The sequence below is a fragment of the Branchiostoma floridae genome, chromosome 9 (assembly GCF_000003815.2).
Source record: "Branchiostoma floridae strain S238N-H82 chromosome 9, Bfl_VNyyK, whole genome shotgun sequence".
In the NCBI taxonomy this organism is placed as follows: Eukaryota; Metazoa; Chordata; class Leptocardii; order Amphioxiformes; family Branchiostomatidae; genus Branchiostoma; species Branchiostoma floridae.
The window spans coordinates 19,614,913-19,633,785 of NC_049987.1; the positions used below are offsets into that span (position 1 = coordinate 19,614,913).

Sequence of the window (18,873 nt, forward strand, 5' to 3'; positions counted from 1 at the left end):
AAAATCACAAAACCCTGTTGTTCCTTTCTTCAGCTACTGTTAGTTTCGGGTGACCTGAGACTGACCCGGTCCTCACTAACGTGTTACTAGTATTCACATGCACCAATTGCCAGACGCAAGAAGTCGAACCAATATGATATAATACAACCGAAATAACCTGCCCCTTTAGATTCTTTATAGTAAAAATCAATCAATCAATCAATCAATCAATCAAATAATCAATCTATTGATCAAATGGTTTATTGATAAAACAAGTGTCTTGCCGTTACAGACTGAATTGTGTCTTGTTGTAACATCTTTGAATTGCAACTTTTGATCCAACATCTACAATTAAGTTATAAAACGTTTAATAACCAAGCACACTAAAACATGAACTTGCATATTAATAACCAATGATATAGGTTAGTATCATCCGTGGTAGATATTTCGTTTTACCTAATCATTTACACGAATAGAAACAAAGTATTGACAAATCAGCGTCATTTTGTTTCATGTAGTAGTTTTATGTTTGACGTGACTGGAAAGTTGCTGAATAATATAGCGCGAATGTTGGGTAATTGATTCTCACTAATCCGCACTTGTCCTATTTTCACGTTAGGGTATCAGTTTATTCCTAGATTCATTGTTGAATGGTAACCTTAGTATGTGACATGGACACATTTAGATTACGCTTAGAGACAAACATTTAAACCATCTGCTCTCACCACCACCTTTACATAGAAGCAAAAAGAAGTCGACTCCACGTCCTAGAATGCAGTACCCAAACTAGCTTATACGATGTACTATCATCATATTTGAAAACGCTTCTTTTTCCATTTGTGAAATGTAATTAGGTAATCTCAAACACGGATGTAACAGCCCAACTATTTTTTGCTTTTTGCAGTACGTCTTCGTAGAAGAACAGCTTTGTAACTCTTTGCCACCATCCACCCAAAAGCATGCAGCACGGCTAAGAAATATAGAAAATGACTAAAATAAAAAGCCAACTGTTTCATCATGTCTGGTCGGAGATTTAAACCTTTGTACAACAAAGATCGATTCATTCATTGGAGACTGACCAGTCGGACAGCCTCTAACCCGCCCCGTGGAACGCGCCGCTCGGCACGTACACCACCACGACGCCCGGCGCCCTAGGCTAGGCTGGATGTCCCGTAACCTCCTTTTCGTGATCGCCAGCAGTTGCAGATGACCTTCTACGGAAAGTGTCTTGAAACATCTTCTTGAAGGCTGTTTGTTTTTAGATTGACAGACAGAAAGAGACGTCAGCAAAAATCTTAGAATCTACTGACGCAGTAGTAGTCCACAGTACTTACGTTAAGTTTTCACAGACACACATCAAAACAAACATTTTAACGTTAGGCATCATAGAAATATGTTCTTTGCTCATGTAAACGTCCTTGGTAGTCACAAGGTTTCTCGTCCTTTCTAATAATGTACCGTGTTTTGTTGAGGTTGCTATGAAAACGATGACAATACGAACACAACATACCTTCAAGCGTAGCTTGGAGACGCTCAGAAATCGGCGTGTCGGACGAACCTTCCTCCCGCTTGTTGTAACCGCAGTCGACACCCACCCCTCCGGAGTACACGCGGATTCTCCCGCCCACGATAACCACTGAACCGGTGTTGAAAACCATCCTGGCGTAGTGGACAAACATGTACAAGTCAGCGATACCAAGTAACACAGTTTTGTTAAAAAAAAAATCAACGATTAAGGTTAAACATCCAGGTAATAAAATACGTCAGTGTCACTGACGAAAGATGCCGGATGGCCGTCTGAAACGTCTGACTACCTCCAAAATCATATCCATCTGCTTGAGTAACTGCTTTGTTTGGGAAAATCTCGTTTTACATAAAAACACTTTCATAAGTCATGGGGAGAAAAGGTTTTACAACGAAGACGAAAACAATGGAATCAAACTTTACCTGTTTTGATCCAAAACTAGCTGAACTGTGATGGGACGAGTAAAACTATTGCCTCGACACCCGGCTATCTTACTCCTCGTGAGAAACCTTACAGAGACAAATCTGAGGCGACTGCTTCGCAAGCGACTGACTGTGTCAAACTGGCTCGCGCAGTACTGGTACAGGATTGGACGGCCCTTTGTTGGGGGATAATTTGCTTCCACGAACTGTATGGATGACCGCTCCAGAACAAAGGAGCACTCGGGCACTCGGCTGAGTATTTGGGTCGTTCTAGACGTCCCTCACATTTAAGATGATGTAATGTCATAAGACGGGTTATTAATAACCATCTAACAAGCTTACCGTGAGGTCATTGACTCGCCCGCCTAAAATTATAAGTGTGACCTGCTATTATCATGTTGTTTTCTTCCGCGATAAGCACAGATAAACACTCCTGAACGTACGTAGGCAGGTGTATGTCTTCTAGTAGCATCAGAATATTGTTAGATACGGTGATTATTTGTAGGAAACAGCTTGAGTATACTGAAGCTTTTTCCACCCGTTCATTTACATAGACAATCACATACACAGTGTAAGTGTGACCTTCTTCTTGTGACATCACCGGATGACCCTCACATCCATTTAAAGATAATCATCTTCCTAAATTGTTGTCTGTTGACTGTTCATTGTCAGGCACTGCGGCCAATAAGGACGAACAATTGACAGTACATTTAAGAAAACAATAATCTACTACTTAAAATCAAAATACAGGATTCACGCTGTATCTCGTGTACGTGGTCTGTGCACGACGTGACAGTAGTTATATGTCTCTTCTGCTCAGCAGTTAAGTAACCCCGCTGCTTGGCCACTTTTTTTGGGTCAACGTTCGTGAGCATGTTAACGTTTCAACGTTCGAGAGCATGTTAACGTTTCACGAACTTTGACTCTTGGCATCATTTCATGACATTGCAGCTGTGTTTTAATACAAGGATATCGGTACTAATGTGTGCTCGTTGCAGCTAGTGTTTTTCCATCCGTTCTTTTACGGCCATCTGGATCCAATTCCGTGGATCTGTAGACCTGAGTTCGATCCCAGGGTCAGATCAGCTCGGACATGTTGCAAGAGTAAGGGATTGCAGTCACGTGTTGGAGGAAGTGCCTCGAGCATGCCAAAGAGCCCCATTACTCAGATTGGGTACCTACTGGCTACAATGATACACCAAGATGAATTAACCACTTTCAAATGTCTTTTGTCATTTTTTTTACCACTGTGGTGTTATGAGAAGGGGGTGATAAAGGTACAGAGGTATGCTTGCTTCCCACTTGTCACTTCTTGAAATATATTGATACACATTTTAACCAGCAACTGGTCACTGCCCCCTGCTGACAGTGCCAGTGTGACCTGTCTCTGTGACATATATGTACGGGACACAAACCGGACCCCCCTCAGATTTAAAGATAATCATTTTCTTGTATCAAGCATGTGACTCTAAGTACGAAATGTAACTGCTCATTGTATGAGACAACCTTCTTTGATCTCGCAGCTTTCTTCATGACCGAACCTTCTGAATCTATTGGCTACCAAATTGGGCAAAGTCTTCAAAAATCTTACGTTGTCTAATCGACCTGTATCTAAAATACATTGCTGTAGATTCATTGTGTCCGATTTTTGAAGACGTGTATGGACAGTGACAAGCTGCAATTTGCAAGTAAAACTCCGTTTATTTTGTTATGAAATAAGTTAACTAGCGATGAGAACAATATGTATCATTTTGACACGAGCAAGAATAACAATAAAAGGAGATATAAAGTTAACACTCTTTTTATGCAAGGATTTAAATAAATACAAACATTTATGGATGTTCGAGGTAATTATAAGTAACACATGGACCATTCAGACCTGTTTGTATTTGTATGGATATAGTGGAAAGTGAGAAGTATAGACCTTGTGTCAAGTTGCACCTTCAACGATGCAGTAATGAATGATATATCTAGACTATAGTAACTACACCATCGAAATACTTGATGAAGTCATGTAGTTTGTGCTTTGTACGTTACACATCATGATTATCGTGATGTTCTTTATAATCAACATTCTACACCAAACTATGAAACTTTTATAATGTTTACCAGTTATGCCTCTTGAATATCAAGATATTTCCAGGAACCAATACTCTATAACAAGTAATCTTCATCCTACCGTGCTAAAACAGATAATGTAAATTTAGACTAGCGCATATCCACGTTTGTGAACCGCCCTATAATCTTCACATTTACATTTGAATTCGACACATTCAGACAACAGGGCAAAAAGTGTAATAAAGATATCAGATACAGCAAACAAAGAAGACTACTTCTCTGCCTCAAGTTAAAGATGACATATACAGGTGAAAATCTACCAGATTCCTCCTCATATACTAGGTACTGACAAAAGAGCAAGGGCCATAGTCTCTACTAGGCTAACTAAGACAAGCCTTGGAATAAGGAGAAAACATTGGCGGTGGAGTTTGACCTCCATATAGGTTATCATTTACCCGTGCGGTCATGTTACCCATTTTGCGGGCTCACTCTTGTTGACGATTCTTCTATTTTACAAATTCAACTTTCCAGTTTCCAACTTTCCAGGCTTCAAAAATCCCGTTGGCCTGCTTTTACAAAGAACAAAAATTTATATCTCTACTTTTCGCCCAGTGTCTTCAGGTTTGGTGTGGGTGGTGTGAGATTCTAGTTGGAAGACACCTCACTTCAGGTAGGTGCGGAAAATCAGTCGTGGAGATTCCAAATCTTGACGCATTTTTGTTCCCGTTTGGTTCCAAGACGCTTCCAGATGTCTAGAGTGCAAAACAAAGACGATACATAATGAGATTCTAAAATCTAACGACACCAATTATGTGAGTTTCTCAAAACCGGTTTTGGAACACGACGTTGCAAATTGTCTGTCTGAAATACATAATATGTAAAGTTAACTCACATGCACTCTGGAGACTTATGATAATCTGTGCTACAAAGGGAAACCTTAGCGTAACAACTGAGTAGACTGGAATATCCTTGCATTCGGTATCAAGCACAGGCCAGGATATATTCAACGACTTTAGAAAAAATGGTGAATATTGCTTTCGCTGATTAGCACTCAGTCCTTTTGAGAAAGAGAATGGAAGTTGACCACGCCCGACCACAAGTGGACTTATCTCTATTCTAGATATGAAGCCCTGTGAGTATTGCTTTCTCTGCTTAGCACTCAGTTCTTTTGAGAAAGAGTATGAAGTTGACCACGCCCGGCCACCAGTGGACTTATCTCTATTCTAGATAAGAAGCCCTGTGGGGCTCATTAGTGTTATCGATAGATATGGAGATCGGCACCGCCCTTTTTTAGCTCTAAAAGGTAAAGGAGGAAGAAATCACACAAGAAGTCGTACGAAAGGAACCAATTTCAACTCACCCCTGACCAGACAAGACAGTTGGTCCTTGAATGATTCCTCTTGTAGCTTGTTTACCGTGCGTTCCACTCTAGCGCCGCCGACATAGATGGCGCTATCGGTCACAACTGGCGATGAGTTAAAAACCATGTTTCTTTTCGTCTTGTGCCGGGAGTGAATCCTTCAGAGCAGAAAGAAAAATAAAATTCTGTAAACACTAAAGTTAAGACAGAAAATTAGGGAAGGATCAGTCGGTGCTGACAAAGTTTACTGACATGACAGACGACGATTCTTTCATTGTTTTGAGAATGAAAATGGTTACAAAGAGTTAACTGAATGTAGGCATGGCTACCGTCCACACGTCAGTTTTTCGTATCTTAACACTCTATTTTATATCTACCAATCTACATACTTCATGGATTGCCTACTGGTGAAATAAGAAATCCAAACCGACAATGTTTTGATAGCAATTTGGGAATCTTCAGGGTTTATTAGATAAGATAAAAACAGGCCCATCAGCAAGAGACAGTGAGTTATCTCCAAGGAAAGATTATTATCTCCAATGGTTTACATGTAATTGGTGCGTGTTACATGTACAGATGTGCTCAGTTACAAACCATCATCTATCCTATACATTGACATCGAAGTGGTTGTACAACATTCATAGAAACAAAGACCTGGCATTGCTTGCGTCATTCTCAAAACAATTGCTACTGTTTTGCGTCATTTGCTCTAAATTATGGCGTTAATGTGCCTAACTATTGTTGTTACAGTCTATAAACGTGTTTTGTATCACCTTTCGGTAGAACTGTGTACCTAAACAAATTTCAGGTACAGGTACACGAGTTTATTTACAGGTCTGGACCTGGTCCTGTACCTAAACAAGTTTGATCAAGTACATTGTAACTTGTATGGAGAATTGCGTATTTGAATCTCAAAACGATTTCTTCGTAAGTTTTAAGTATCAATTGCAAGATTATCACAATTGTCATCGTTAATACGGAGTCTATTTCTCTGTAGTTTTAACAAGTAGTGTGCCTGACTAGTACTTAAGTTTGTTTAGGAACAAGTACACAGATTTATGGGTCTGTACCTGTACCTGTATAATCTTACATGTACGGCACATCTTCGGGTATTTAGGTAGACAGTCCTCCCTACCTGTCCTGCATTCGAATATATTTTGTTCCTATATTCCCAGGCTGTATATTTATACATAGAAATAGTTTCCTATGTAAGATTAAGATTTATGGTGGCACAAATAGACAGGAGACATTGTGGACACCGATTGGCACGATTGTTCTGAAACGTAAACATGAATGTGAAAATATATCTCCGTAACATTTTCTTCGCTTTACAAAACTTTATAAATTTTTTTTTCAAACCTCTGTAGCGTTAATGCTTCATAGCAATCCTTAAAATTGTAGTTCTAAACACGCAGGCTTATCTATGTAGGTTATGAACTACTATTTTGAAGAATCCTTTGTTGTTGTAAGGCCACTGGGCCATGGGGTTGACCAGCAACAGGAAGAAGTGGGGAGGCAAAGTCATAGAAATGTTCCAAGCGACCTCTAACAAAGAACCGATTATACATCGGACCAAATTCAGGTTTTTCTTCACGCTGGCAAATGATATTACTGACCTTGTATCACGGATAGCTCGGAAGCAGTCGCAGTACTTTTAAGAAGTCTAATCAGAAGTAACACCGTTCTCAAGCCGAGCCCTTTGTTCCTTCGTGGCCGTGTCCGCTTTTGTTTGTGTGGGTAGTGACAGGTGTTGCGTGCGTGTACGGTACTTATCTGTGTCCCTCCTTGGTCACACACGATCAGCTGTATGCAAATTACGACCTGACGACAAGATGCCCTTAGGCGTCACGAGGCAGTCGCGAGGTACTGAGACCTTTTCGAGAAGGAACTTATAAAGCCCTGTTTCAAACATGACAGATTTGTGAAAATCTGTTGAATAGACACCTCACGGCAGCCATGAAGGCGTCGTACACATCTTAAATGTGTTGTTTGACAGGATAATGTTGTCGTACCGGTTTCCTAGTCTGCACTATTGTCACGAACATTTTCTTTGTCGTCATAAGGTTGCCTATATGCTTGGATTGTCGTATCTGTGTCATACAGTTGTCCTGCCAGAACAGGATTGACGTAGACTTTCTAGAGCTGATGTTCAAGCTCTAAGCCACATACGACATGCGATAATTCTTTTGGATAAAAATCTATAGCAAGTGGTGGAACACGTTTCACATCAATCAGAACTAGGACACGTTGGTGGATATGTTTAAACAAAGCCTTGTGCTATATGTGCAAAAGGTATGGACTGGGACTAGATTATAACCTTCAAAAGATGTTATGTTACAATTTAGGGGTTTATGTGCAAAGAATAGGAGTGGCTGTATGTGCAAATTATTGCAACGTTTTACCTAACTTGATAACGAGCATACTGCAATTCTTTATGACATTGCAAACATCAGTGTATAGAATTGAATACTTTACGTTTATTTTGTGACCGCATGTTTTTTTTTTCTATTTGCTTTGAAAACAGACGACGACAATGTGGGACTGCACTCAAGTTAGTAACTTATATCAACAGTGCTACATACACAGAAAAAGGCAGAATCTTTTACCTCCCCGACCGAAGTCAGGTACCCATTTTTCCACCTGGATGAAGTGAGGAAGGTCGTCTAAAGTGCCTTTCCCAAGGGCACAACGTCGGCGGCACGGCGGGGATCGAACTCAGTACCTATAGATTCCAAGCCGAACACTCTACCAGTTACGCCACGCCCGACGCATGTTGCAAGCAGCGACACCTATAGCTGCAGTACAATATGCAGTACCATTGAATTGCCCGGTGGAATTCGAAGATGACATTCATTGACGTAAGGTGTCAGACGGTCACGGGACAGTCGGTAAGTTATGAAGTTTTAGGGTTGTGAAAAAAGGCTCTTTATCAAGTATCCCATCCGTTCACAACACCTCTTGTACGTCTTTATTTTCCAGTCCACATTATCATTTTCACTAAGATCCAAGAGCCAGACTTCATTAAGCATGAGCACGTCCCAAACACCACTACAGCGTTGTATGAAACAAGTAAATTATATCATAAAACTGAAAACAAATAGACAAACAATAAACGATACCTCCTCGTGATTTAAAACCTCATCCTTACCAGGAAGTTAGTAGTGTTTTCTTAGATAATCCTGATGACATGTGCTGTTATCGGACCAATCTAGAATGCATATGTGCCCTTTGGGACCTACGAGTGTACTGCCCGTTGTTGTCTGCAGTTAATTATCATCATAAGTGTATATTGTGATGGTGTTATTTTCACACCATTCATAATCGCCAGGAATATAGAATAATGATAAAAATTTGCTCAAAGGTGGTTGTTTAATGTTCAGGTCCTTCATATGAAGGCTGTGCTCTAGAGAATAACCAAATGTTACATTAATATTAATGGTACCTTAAGCAAAACCTAATTGACTGATTACATCGGCAAATCAATACACACATTTTCACAAACAATTACCACTACACAAAATGAAACGCAACGTATCCAATGAAAAATCAGCACAGCTTGCTAACTTTTCAGAACAATATGCTGTCTTTAAAGGCTGAGCAATAAAATGTTTTGTGCGACAAGCCTGACATGCGCAAAAATACCACAAGATGTCGCTTCTGTAAGTGCATTGTTCCTTCCCTGCTACAAAAATAAACTGGCTGTTCGATCGCTACCGAGAATCTGCTTGGAGATTAAAGTTGTTATAGTGTAGTATAGTTTCAGTTCTTTAACTACTGTTCTATCATGTACACATTGGGTACCTGCCTATGGCACTGGCTGCAAATACACCCGATATTATCAATATTAATATATTATTATCATTACCATTATCATTATCACAATTATCATTATTATTATCACTATTATCATTATTATTATCATTATTATCATTATTAATATCATCATCATCATCATCATCATTATCATTGTCATCATTATTATTATCATTATTATTATCATCATCATCATCTTTGTCATTATCATTATCATCATCATCATCATCATCATCATTATTATTATCATTATCATTATTATTATCATCATCATCATTGTCATTATCATTATCATTATCATTATCATTATCATTATCATTATCATTATCATTATCATCATCATCATCATCATCATTATTATTATCTGTTTTCTTTAAGCCTTCGACCTCGTCAACCATTAAAACTACCAATACTACCGGTGGGTCTGCTACTAGCAATACTTACAGTGAATTTTCCATCAAACCTGACTACAGTGACAACTCCAGGGTATTAAAGAAGATGGCTGCAGTAGGTTTGAGTGGTTACTATAAAACACGATTCTTTGGTCCATGGGAAAAGTAATCGTACAGACTACAAAGGCAAGGTGTCCCTTAATAATAGTAATAGTGGATATTACTGTTACTATTAGTACCGGTTTGAGTATAGTTGACTTGCTGCACATACACCTTGTGTACGTTTGTTGTAGACTGTATTTACTGTAAAGACTGTAAGCAGTTAACTAAGGCATTGACGTATTCGTCTTTCCTATTTGAAACACCGGCTGTGGATGTGTATAGATAAAGAACCTTGTTTTCCGGGTATTTTTCAACCCTATTCATAGTTCTAAAGTATCCAGGTAGTTGTCTAAGGCGCGGACGTACTCGTCTCGGTGCAGCCTCATGTGGTTGGAGTGGGCGGAGTCGTCCCAGAACTGCAGCCGGACGTCGTGGCCCTGCCGCCGCCAACCCTCGACGCAGCGTTCGTTGTACTCTTTGGTGGACATCGGGTCATTATGGCAACCGTACAGCAAAATCGGCGACTTCGGGAGGTTTGTTTCCCAATTAGAGCGGGTCTGAGGAGACGAGATACAGAAATGTCGCCGTGAAAAACATGTCGGCAATATCCTCATGGTGACGTTGTAATTTTATACATTTAGGTATACAACCAAGTAACCAACCAAAGAGCCGACAGACAGACAAAAATTAAAACAAACAAACAAACAAACAAACAAAACAAATAAGGTTAAATACTCACGAAATTATGTGATTTCTGCACTCCTGGCATGTAAGTGAAGTAGCTCCACACCCCGGCAGTGTACAGGAGTTTCCCCACAGGATTTTTGAGGGACTTCCCGACTCCGATTGCCGCCCCTTTCGTGTCCCCGATCACACCATCAAACACCTGACTCACGACTCTCTCCAGAAAGTCGTCATATTCTGTATTTTCCCGCGCGTGTACCACCATCATGGTGTATGGAGCAAACCCGACGGACACGCTGTGAACGAGATACGGCTGTTTCGGATTGGCCTCTGTCTTCAGGAACTTCAGAGCGTCTACGGCGATCTTCTTTCCGAACCCTGTCGGTGAGGAGGCGTATCGGGGGTCTCCCTTCACCGTCAGGACGTCGTAGCCCCGCCGGTGGTACAAGGCGCGATGCTTGTTCAACACTTTCCTGCTGGCGTACAGCCATGCGAAGAGCAGCACGAGCGGCCTGTCGTCTGTCAGAGGGGTGCGGTCAGCTGTAGACTGAACCTCGATGTGTTTGGTGACCACTCGGACGTTGAACTGACTTTTATCCAGCGCAGCAGTTGGTGCGGCTTTTGTATTTTCTTGCAGTCCCTGAAATTAAGGAATGAAATAGAATAAATTACTGAGTCTCGTTGTACATTTTATTGGCTTACGTAGCTTGCTCACTTCGTTATTCCCTCACAGCTGCTGAAAATGAAGGAACTTTAAGGTACGCTTGTGTCACTGCGGGGTTCGTCCACTATGTCACTGTTGACTTGTGTTGTTTTCGCCGATTTTTTGTTGCGCTCCCACTTACTTGCGTCACTGTTGCGTTTCTAGACTAAATGAACAGGTTTTCGGAAATCGCAGCGATGTCATTTTATGAAAAACCACTGTAAAATGATGAAAATGCCTAAAAATGAGATTTATAATGAAACAATTTCCCTTGTGATGATGAACAATATGTTATGCTAACCTTGAAAGACTTTTACAGTAAAGGAAGTGATGCAAATGAACGGACACAAACCTAAGACCAGATTTGACCCGATTTATCCTTTGTTTTTCACCAAGTACGTGTAATGATGTATGTTTATAGGTTTATAGAACAATTTTCAAATTTCACAAATCTTATAGTTTGTTATTACACACGTTTTTTGTGAGTATTTTCACTGTCGGCAGATGGCTTGCCAAACTTAGACAATGTCTAAGTCTATAATACTTTGATAATAGGAAAAAATGGCTTATGGGTCCGATCGCACGCACGAATGCCTGCAAGTTTGGTGTTCTATCGGCGGCAGGCTACCAGTGATGATTACATATTGCTTGTAAAGCAAACTCAAAAGCAAACGTTATCATCCAACATATATCTGGTTTCTTTTTTATCGTTGTACGATAATCTATTTATCTGTTTTTAGAGGGCTTTTTCCAGCTCGTGCATAAAGTGTAAATGTAGGGTTAATCAAAAAAAAAATTCACGGGTCTTAGTGGCAAGCGTGCAGATGTTGACACACTGACAGCACCAAACCCGTAGGTGATTTTGGCACCTTTAGACAAAATAGCCGTGAGGCTTGGTGGGCGTCACTCCACCGTCATTGGGGTAGGGGCAAGGCGAGTATCGAACTCAGGACCTACTGATTCTGATTCCAACGCGAAAGCCGTTCCGACACACAGACACACAGGTTAATTGAAGCACGTTGATATATATATATATAGGCAAATTTTGACAAGCCTACGTAGCCTTAAGATGGAGCGGTTACGTAAGTATCAGGCCAGTTCCAAACACTGTAGTGAATTAACTCTCCCCCACACCTCACTACACCTGACAGCGTATAAGGCCACGCTGGCTTAATTCTCTGGATGACAACCGCGCGCGCATTGATTTTGGCCTGTTCTAATCTAAAAGAAAAATGTACGTGACCACATGTGACCAAATGGCATCACTGGTCAATCAAAATGTTATACTTGTCAGAGTATCTGCTCCCATGTTAATTAATTGGGCACATGGTCAAGGCACGGGGTCACAGCGTCGTTGTTCCCTCTTTAAACAAGAATGGCAATAAAAACATGTCACTGAAATGGCGAACACATTGGTCGTTCCTGTTGAATGACTGAGGCCGTACTAAGGACATTGTGTTGTGTGTTTATGCTGTTATGGTGTTGTTTTGCTAACAAGCTATCGGTGAAGTATAGAATTCTACATGTCTCCACATACCGTCTCTTTGTCCTTGTCAGGGAGGTCGGTGACTGCCGTGACGCCCTGTCTATGGAAAGACGCCAGCCCTCGGACACCACACCAACATTGCCGTCCTTTTCTCAGCAAAGCCGTCATGTTCTCAACACAAATGTGGTCCAAATCAGGCCTGATACATACGTGTGCGGCAAATGTCAGACTACTAGTAGGTAACCCTTTATTTTTGTTTTAAACATACGACGCCGATTAGACAAACCGGTCAGACTTCTCTATAAGACAACAACTTTTCGCCGTGGGACACAAATTATCTCCATTCAGTGCTACTAATTCAGTGCTTAGTCTGTTTTGTTAGCTGAGTTTCTTTCTTTTCGAATGCTAGTCCACACAACTGTCAAGGGTCCAGTTTTGGGCAGGGCCTCTGGAATTCCAGCAGCTGCTGGTAAAAAGTGGGTCGAGCAGACTCCCTGGGGGCTGGGGGTATTGGGCTTAAAAGATCCTAAATTACTGGGACAGTCGTCCACAGATTGATGGAGTTCCAGCGAGGGAAGCAGTGTTTATTTACTGTTCTTTGTCTGACAGGTATGCTACATGTGTGATGGATAAACTCAGTGATTATAAACTCGGTAAATCAGATTGAACAAGCTGCTAGAGCAAACTTGTGTCACTTCTTGCCAAAAAAACCAGAGCTATCTACCAAAATTCGTGATCAAAGCTTGTCCAGAAAACGAGATATCAAAACCATAAGCACTGCCTTTTACAAGACTTAGTGTACAGTTCAGTACAGCACAACGTTGTTCACGGCCGACACTGAATTGTCCATTCCAAGTGTTAACTGTGATGGTGTACGTGTTATTTTGATATTATCATATAGCCAGGGGACGTGGGCCAATCAGAGGGCCCCATTTCATGCTGGTTATGACGCCGTAACAGCCGTGCATTAAATATTTGATTATCACATATGTGATAAAACTTTTGAAAATTTAAACCAATCAGGAGGACAGGCAAACAGGACGCTGGACAATCAGAATGAGATATCCAGGAATCGTCCATCTGCCAAGATAGGGGAATAAGTACAGGCATGGCAGGGGGGATGGCTCCCTCTATTAGCATCGGTAGTGCGTGTTTCTTTGTTCAAAGAAAACATTTGCTGTCTTAAAACAACATTGAATTACCTATAATATTTAAGACAATAAAATCAATTTCAAGTCATGTCCAATTTAAACTGCAAATGGAAAATAAAATTATTTGCACCCCCGCCCATTCAAGTTCAGACGACAATAACACCACGGTCCGCCATTGAGTAGCGGTCATGGCGCTGGAGGACCAAAATGCTACCTTTCTTCGGAGAAGTCGTGTCTGGGTTCGTAGCTATAGTGAACGAGATTCTCAAGAGCTGTGAAGCACAGGGATCCCGGAATACCTCAGGAAAGCCGGCAGAGATTTAGCGCCTGATACGAACGAACTCGACAAACTGGAGAATGGGCGAGTGCAGAAATACGGAGCGTGCAACAGTTTGTAACATAATGAATCGACTTTGTTCTTATTTTAAGCCTTGGAACAGAAATACATTTCACGTACAAGTTTTATGTTGTTCAAATTCACTGTTCAAATGTATATACTGAATAAAAGATGTATGTTTTAGAAAAGAATTTGTCGCTCCTACTCAACTGGAAACTCTACTCTACTCTAATCTACTCTTAAATGGGTCAGTGTGGGTAGCTATAGGCTATATGATAATAGGGTTAATGACCCACCTTTTCCTCGGTATATATGGTGTCATAACGCCTGGTCCTTTGCTATAACCACCTCATAAAACCACTTCGTTCGCTTCGCTCACTCGGTGGTTTTATTCGGTGGTCATAGCAAAGGACCAGGCGTTATGACACCATATACACCTCGGGGCGGGTCATTAACCCTTAATTAATGGTACCTTACACAGAACCTAATTGACTGATTAAATCAGCATTCAGCAATCATTTATTTCAAACATTATCACAAATACTAACATTTGCTCAAAAGGAAACGCAATGTATCCGGCCCGTAAAAACTCACACAGCATGCTAGGTTTGAGAACAATATGCTGTCTTTAAAGGCTGGAGCAATACAATATTTGTGCGACAAGCCTGATATGCGTAAAACTACCACAAGGTGTCGCCTTTTCAAGTGCATTAATATTGTTCCTTCTCTCAATCTCTGTCTTGTTGAGTTTTTATAATCTTCAAGCAGATCCTGGGTGGCGGACAGGCAGTATCTATGTACCGAAACAATCTCAATTGGCTGAGCAAGCTCCATATGGTGGCACTGAACGGTGCTTGCTTGGCCAAAGGAGACTGTTTCAGTCAATAAAATTTAGCTACTGCCTGTACGTTACCGTGGATCTGCTTGGAGACTAAAGCTGTTAGACTAATTGTAGTCTTGTAGTTCTTTAACTAATTACCGTTCGAAATGTTTTCTTAAAGCCTTCGACCTCGTCAACCATTAAAACTAGCAGTACTAACAGTGGATTTGCCAGAAGTAAGTCAAACATCACTACAGTGACAACTCAATGGTATTAAAGAAGACGGCTACAGTAGGGAGATGGTTACTATATAACAGGATTCTTTGGTCAATGGGAAAACTAACCTAAAGGCCACAATGGCCAGCTCGCCCTTACACATGCGTGGTTATTACTATTTATTATATTACTATGGTTTGAGTATAGTCGCACATACACCGTGTGTAGGTTTGTTAAAGACTGTATTTACAGTTCGTAAGTATGCAGTTATCCAAGGCATTGACGTGTTCGTCTTTGAGCAGTCTCGTTTCGTATTTGAAACGCTGGTTGTGGTTTTATATACCTTCATTATCTAAATAACCTTGTTTTCCCGGTATTTTCCAAGCTAATAGAATTAGTTCAGGACCAAATTCACAGTTCTAAAGTATCCAGGTAGTTGTCTAAGGCGCGGACGTACTCGTCTCTGTGCAGCCTCATGTGGTTGGAGTGGACGGAGTCTTCCCAGAACTGCAGCCGGACGTAGTGGCCCTGCCGCCGCCAACCCTCGACGCAGCGTTCGTTGTACTCTTTGGTGGACATCGGGTCGTTATGACAACCGTACAGCAAAATCGGCGACTTCGGGAGGTTTGTTTCCCAATTTAAGCGGGTCTGAGGAGAAACAGAAATGTCGTCGTGAAAATCATGTCGGCAATATCCTCATGGTGACGTTGTATTCTATACATTTTATGGTTTTTCCTAGTATTCAGTCCTTTGAAAAATCTAACGTAACAAATACTAATAAAATCACTTATAAGAAGTCAAGCTCAACATGTGAAATTGATCTTAACTACATGTGTATTGTTGATTTGCTTTCGCCAAAGATATCTTTGCAACACACATGCGCACATAGACACAGACAAATGGAAGCACATTCGTCTATGAAGGTTAGACATCCAGGTAATAAGATATACCAAAAGGAGTTATACAAGCAACTGAATATGATTTGGAAACGGTCAGACAGTGTCAAACTAGTGGCCGCAAGTTGAAATGTCTTACAGTTTCCAAATCACATTCAGTTGCTTGAGCAACTGCTTTTTGGCAGAAGGTACTTTCGCTTTGTCGTACTACCGGCCAACTAGCAACTAACCAACCAAGCAACCAACAAATAAACAAATAAAGAAAGTAACAACCAAAGGGCCGACAGACAGACCCCCCCCCCAAATAAAAATTGGGTTAAATACTCACGAAATCGTGTGATTTCTGCACTCCTGGTATGTAAGTGAAGTAGCTCCACACCCCGGCAGTGTACAGGAGTTTCCCCACAGGATTTTTGAGGGACTTCCCGACTCCGATTGCCGCCCCTTTCGTGTCCCCGATCACACCATCAAACACCTGACTCACGACTCTGCCTGGAATCTCGCCATATTCTGTATTTTCTCGCGCGTGCTCCAGCATCATTGCGTACGGAGCGAACCCAACAGACACGCTGTGAACGATGTACGGTTGTTTCGGATTGGCCTCTGTCTTCAGGAACTTCAGAGCGTCTACGGCGATCTTCTTTCCAAACCCCGTCGGTGAGAAGGCGTACCGAGGGTCTCCCTTCACCGTCAGAACGTCGTAGCCCCGCCGGTGGTACAAGGCGCGATGCTTGTTCAACACTTTCCTGCTGGCGTACAGCCATGCGAAGAGCAGCACGAGCGGCCTGTCGTCTGTCAGAGGGGTGCGGTCAGCTGTAGACTGAACCTCGATGTGTTTGGTGACCACTCGGACGTTGAACTGACTTTTATCGAGTGCAGTAGTTGGTGCGGCTTTTGTATTGTCGTGCAGTCTCTACAATTATGGAATGAAAATAAAATGAATTAAGTCTCATCGACTTGGCTTGTCCATGTCGTTACTCTCCCACAGATGCTGAAAATGAATGAAGGAAGGAAGAAATGAACGAGCGAATGAAGATATCTGTGAAGATCTAACTTGGTAAGTGATCGCCTGGTATCCGCACTATTCTAGCTCTAGTTCGCTCCTGCTCCGGTCACTTGTCTGCAAGTTATTCCACCTTTGAAATAAAGTTGGTAAATTTTAGAGGATGCTTTTTTTCAGTTCGTACATAAACTTAAATTAAGAACAGGTCAATCAATACACGTTAATAGGCAAATCTTGACAAGCTTACGCAGCCTAAGTTGGATCGGTTACGAAAGCAACAGACCAGTTCCAAACACTGCAGCCATGTGTAATTAACTCTCCCCCGTGCGTCACTACACCCGACAGCATATAAACTCATGCTGACTTAACTATATGGATGACATGGCCAATAGCATCCCTGGTTAATCATAAGTCTATGTTTGCCAGAGGATCTGCTTCCCATGTTAATTAAGGGGCATATGGTCAGGGCATGGGACCACAGCGCCCTTGTTCCCTCTTGAAACAAGAATGGCAATAAAAACATGTCACTGAAATGGCGACGATTGTTCCTATTAAACGGTCATCTGGAGGTGAACATATAAGACAATCCAAGCCTGGAAAAGAATGAACTGAATATTTAATCCTGTGGTTTAGCAGCTTTTTTTTGCAGCTTTTTCTTTTGCTGGATTTTTCTTCTTTTCACCCTCGCTCATAAGTTTTGGGGTTTCCCAGGAAAGTCGTCCATAAGATTAAGTCAGCGTGGCCCTGGGCAGTGTTTTGCTTACTGTAGTGGCCGACCTTGTTCCCCCAACGACCCGGAGGTCAGGGGACGAGGTAGGTAGGTAAGGTGGACACTTGCGGCACTGCGGAGTTCGTAGATGACTCAACGAATTTTAGAGATAAAGAACAAATTTTCTTCCGTTTTGTATATTTTGTTGTCTTCTAAGTCATACTTTTACGTATTACGCAATATCTAAATCATAGAACATCGCGAAAACAACTTAATAGTGCCAAAGTGAGCGAAACCCCGCAGTGCCGCACCTGTGCCCCAAGTGCAGTGAGAGTCCACCTGTAGGTAGAGGCGACGAAACAGCCACAGTAGATTATGATAAATTTACCCACGTCTCCTCGAAAACCTCACTCCACTCAAAACAACACACAACACGTCCTGAACAAAAAATGTCAATACCGACAAATCAAGATTTATACTTTTTTGACACGTTACGCTTGACGTCCATGACGTCGGAGTACGTCCCTCATTGTCACTCTTTATCCAAACTTAAACTCTGGTCCAGAAGCCACGATGAGTTGAATCACACGGTTATGTTAATTGTTACCTTGGTATATTTACGAGTTGTACGTGTCCGTGACTGTATGTAATCTGAATCGGAACCCTACATTGTAGGAATCGGTCCAGCATTTCGCCACTAGCGAAGCCAGTCTGTCCACTGTGAATCTGCAATGAACTTCTAATTCTTTGACAAACTACCCACCCTGTTTGACTCGGCGGAAGTTTCAGGAGACAAATAATACAAGGTCAAATAGGCCGTGCTCAGGACCTACAATGAACGTGTTGTGTGTTATGACGTTGATAGTATTAGCTAAATGGTGAAATATAGACTTCTACTTTTCTCCACATACCGTCTCAGTGTCCTTCTCAGGGAGGTCGGTGACTGCTGTGACGCCCTGTCTATGGAAAGACGCCAGCCCTCGGACACCACACCAACATTGCCGTCCTTTTCTCAGCAAAGCCGCCATGTTCTGACACAAGTGTGATCCAATCTAGGCCTGGTGCATACGTGTGCCGCAAATGTCAAACTAGATGACGTAGCCGAGTAGACAAACGGGTCATACTTCTCTATAGGACGACAACTTTGTGCCGTGGGGTACAAATTAGATCCACTCAGTGATCAATAGTATGTTTTGTTAGCTGAGATTCTTTACTCT

General features: G+C 41.6%; 2 protein-coding genes across 4 annotated transcripts; both read right to left on the minus strand.

Moving 5' to 3' along the window:
- Nucleotides 1-218: 218 nt before the first annotated feature.
- Nucleotides 219-12,758, minus strand: LOC118423468. 3 transcript variants are annotated; one of them, XR_004832054.1, is made up of 5 exons: nt 12,576-12,600; nt 5,345-5,502; nt 1,927-4,736; nt 1,490-1,638; nt 219-1,227 (listed from the first exon to the last, which is right to left on the minus strand). XR_004832054.1 is itself a non-coding variant. In XM_035831638.1 (3 exons), exons 1-3 carry the CDS (start codon nt 12,690-12,692, stop codon nt 9,972-9,974), a joined length of 939 nt encoding a protein of 312 aa, XP_035687531.1. In that variant the 5' UTR covers nt 12,693-12,758; the 3' UTR covers nt 9,629-9,971. The 3 variants fall into 3 exon arrangements, 1 of the variants encoding a protein (XP_035687531.1); XR_004832053.1 differs by lacking the exon at nt 12,576-12,600 and adding an exon at nt 6,961-7,283; XM_035831638.1 differs by lacking the exons at nt 219-1,227; nt 1,490-1,638; nt 1,927-4,736; nt 5,345-5,502 and adding exons at nt 9,629-10,208; nt 10,391-10,975 and having other exon boundaries at nt 12,576-12,758.
- Nucleotides 12,759-14,500: 1,742 nt separating this feature from the next.
- LOC118423470 lies at nt 14,501-18,863 on the minus strand. The gene is made up of 3 exons (XM_035831639.1): nt 18,568-18,863; nt 16,273-16,857; nt 14,501-15,696 (listed from the first exon to the last, which is right to left on the minus strand). Exons 1-3 carry the CDS (start codon nt 18,682-18,684, stop codon nt 15,460-15,462), a joined length of 939 nt encoding a protein of 312 aa, XP_035687532.1. The 5' UTR covers nt 18,685-18,863; the 3' UTR covers nt 14,501-15,459.
- Between the last annotated feature and the right edge of the window lie 10 nt (nt 18,864-18,873).

Excerpts from the sequence above, each read along its gene's own strand:
- LOC118423468 (XM_035831638.1), bottom strand. The coding sequence starts at position 12,692 with ATGACGGCTTTGCTGAGAAAAGGACGGCAATGTTGGTGTGGTGTCCGA. Across the intron at positions 10,976-12,575 it reads CTGACAAGGACAAAGAGACG|GGACTGCAAGAAAATACAAA; the intron begins GTATGTGGAGAC and ends CCTTAATTTCAG. Across the intron at positions 10,209-10,390 it reads TGCAGAAATCACATAATTTC|ACCCGCTCTAATTGGGAAAC; the intron begins GTGAGTATTTAA and ends TCGTCTCCTCAG.
- LOC118423470 (XM_035831639.1), bottom strand. The coding sequence starts at position 18,684 with ATGGCGGCTTTGCTGAGAAAAGGACGGCAATGTTGGTGTGGTGTCCGA. Across the intron at positions 16,858-18,567 it reads CTGAGAAGGACACTGAGACG|AGACTGCACGACAATACAAA; the intron begins GTATGTGGAGAA and ends CCATAATTGTAG. Across the intron at positions 15,697-16,272 it reads TGCAGAAATCACACGATTTC|ACCCGCTTAAATTGGGAAAC; the intron begins GTGAGTATTTAA and ends GTTTCTCCTCAG.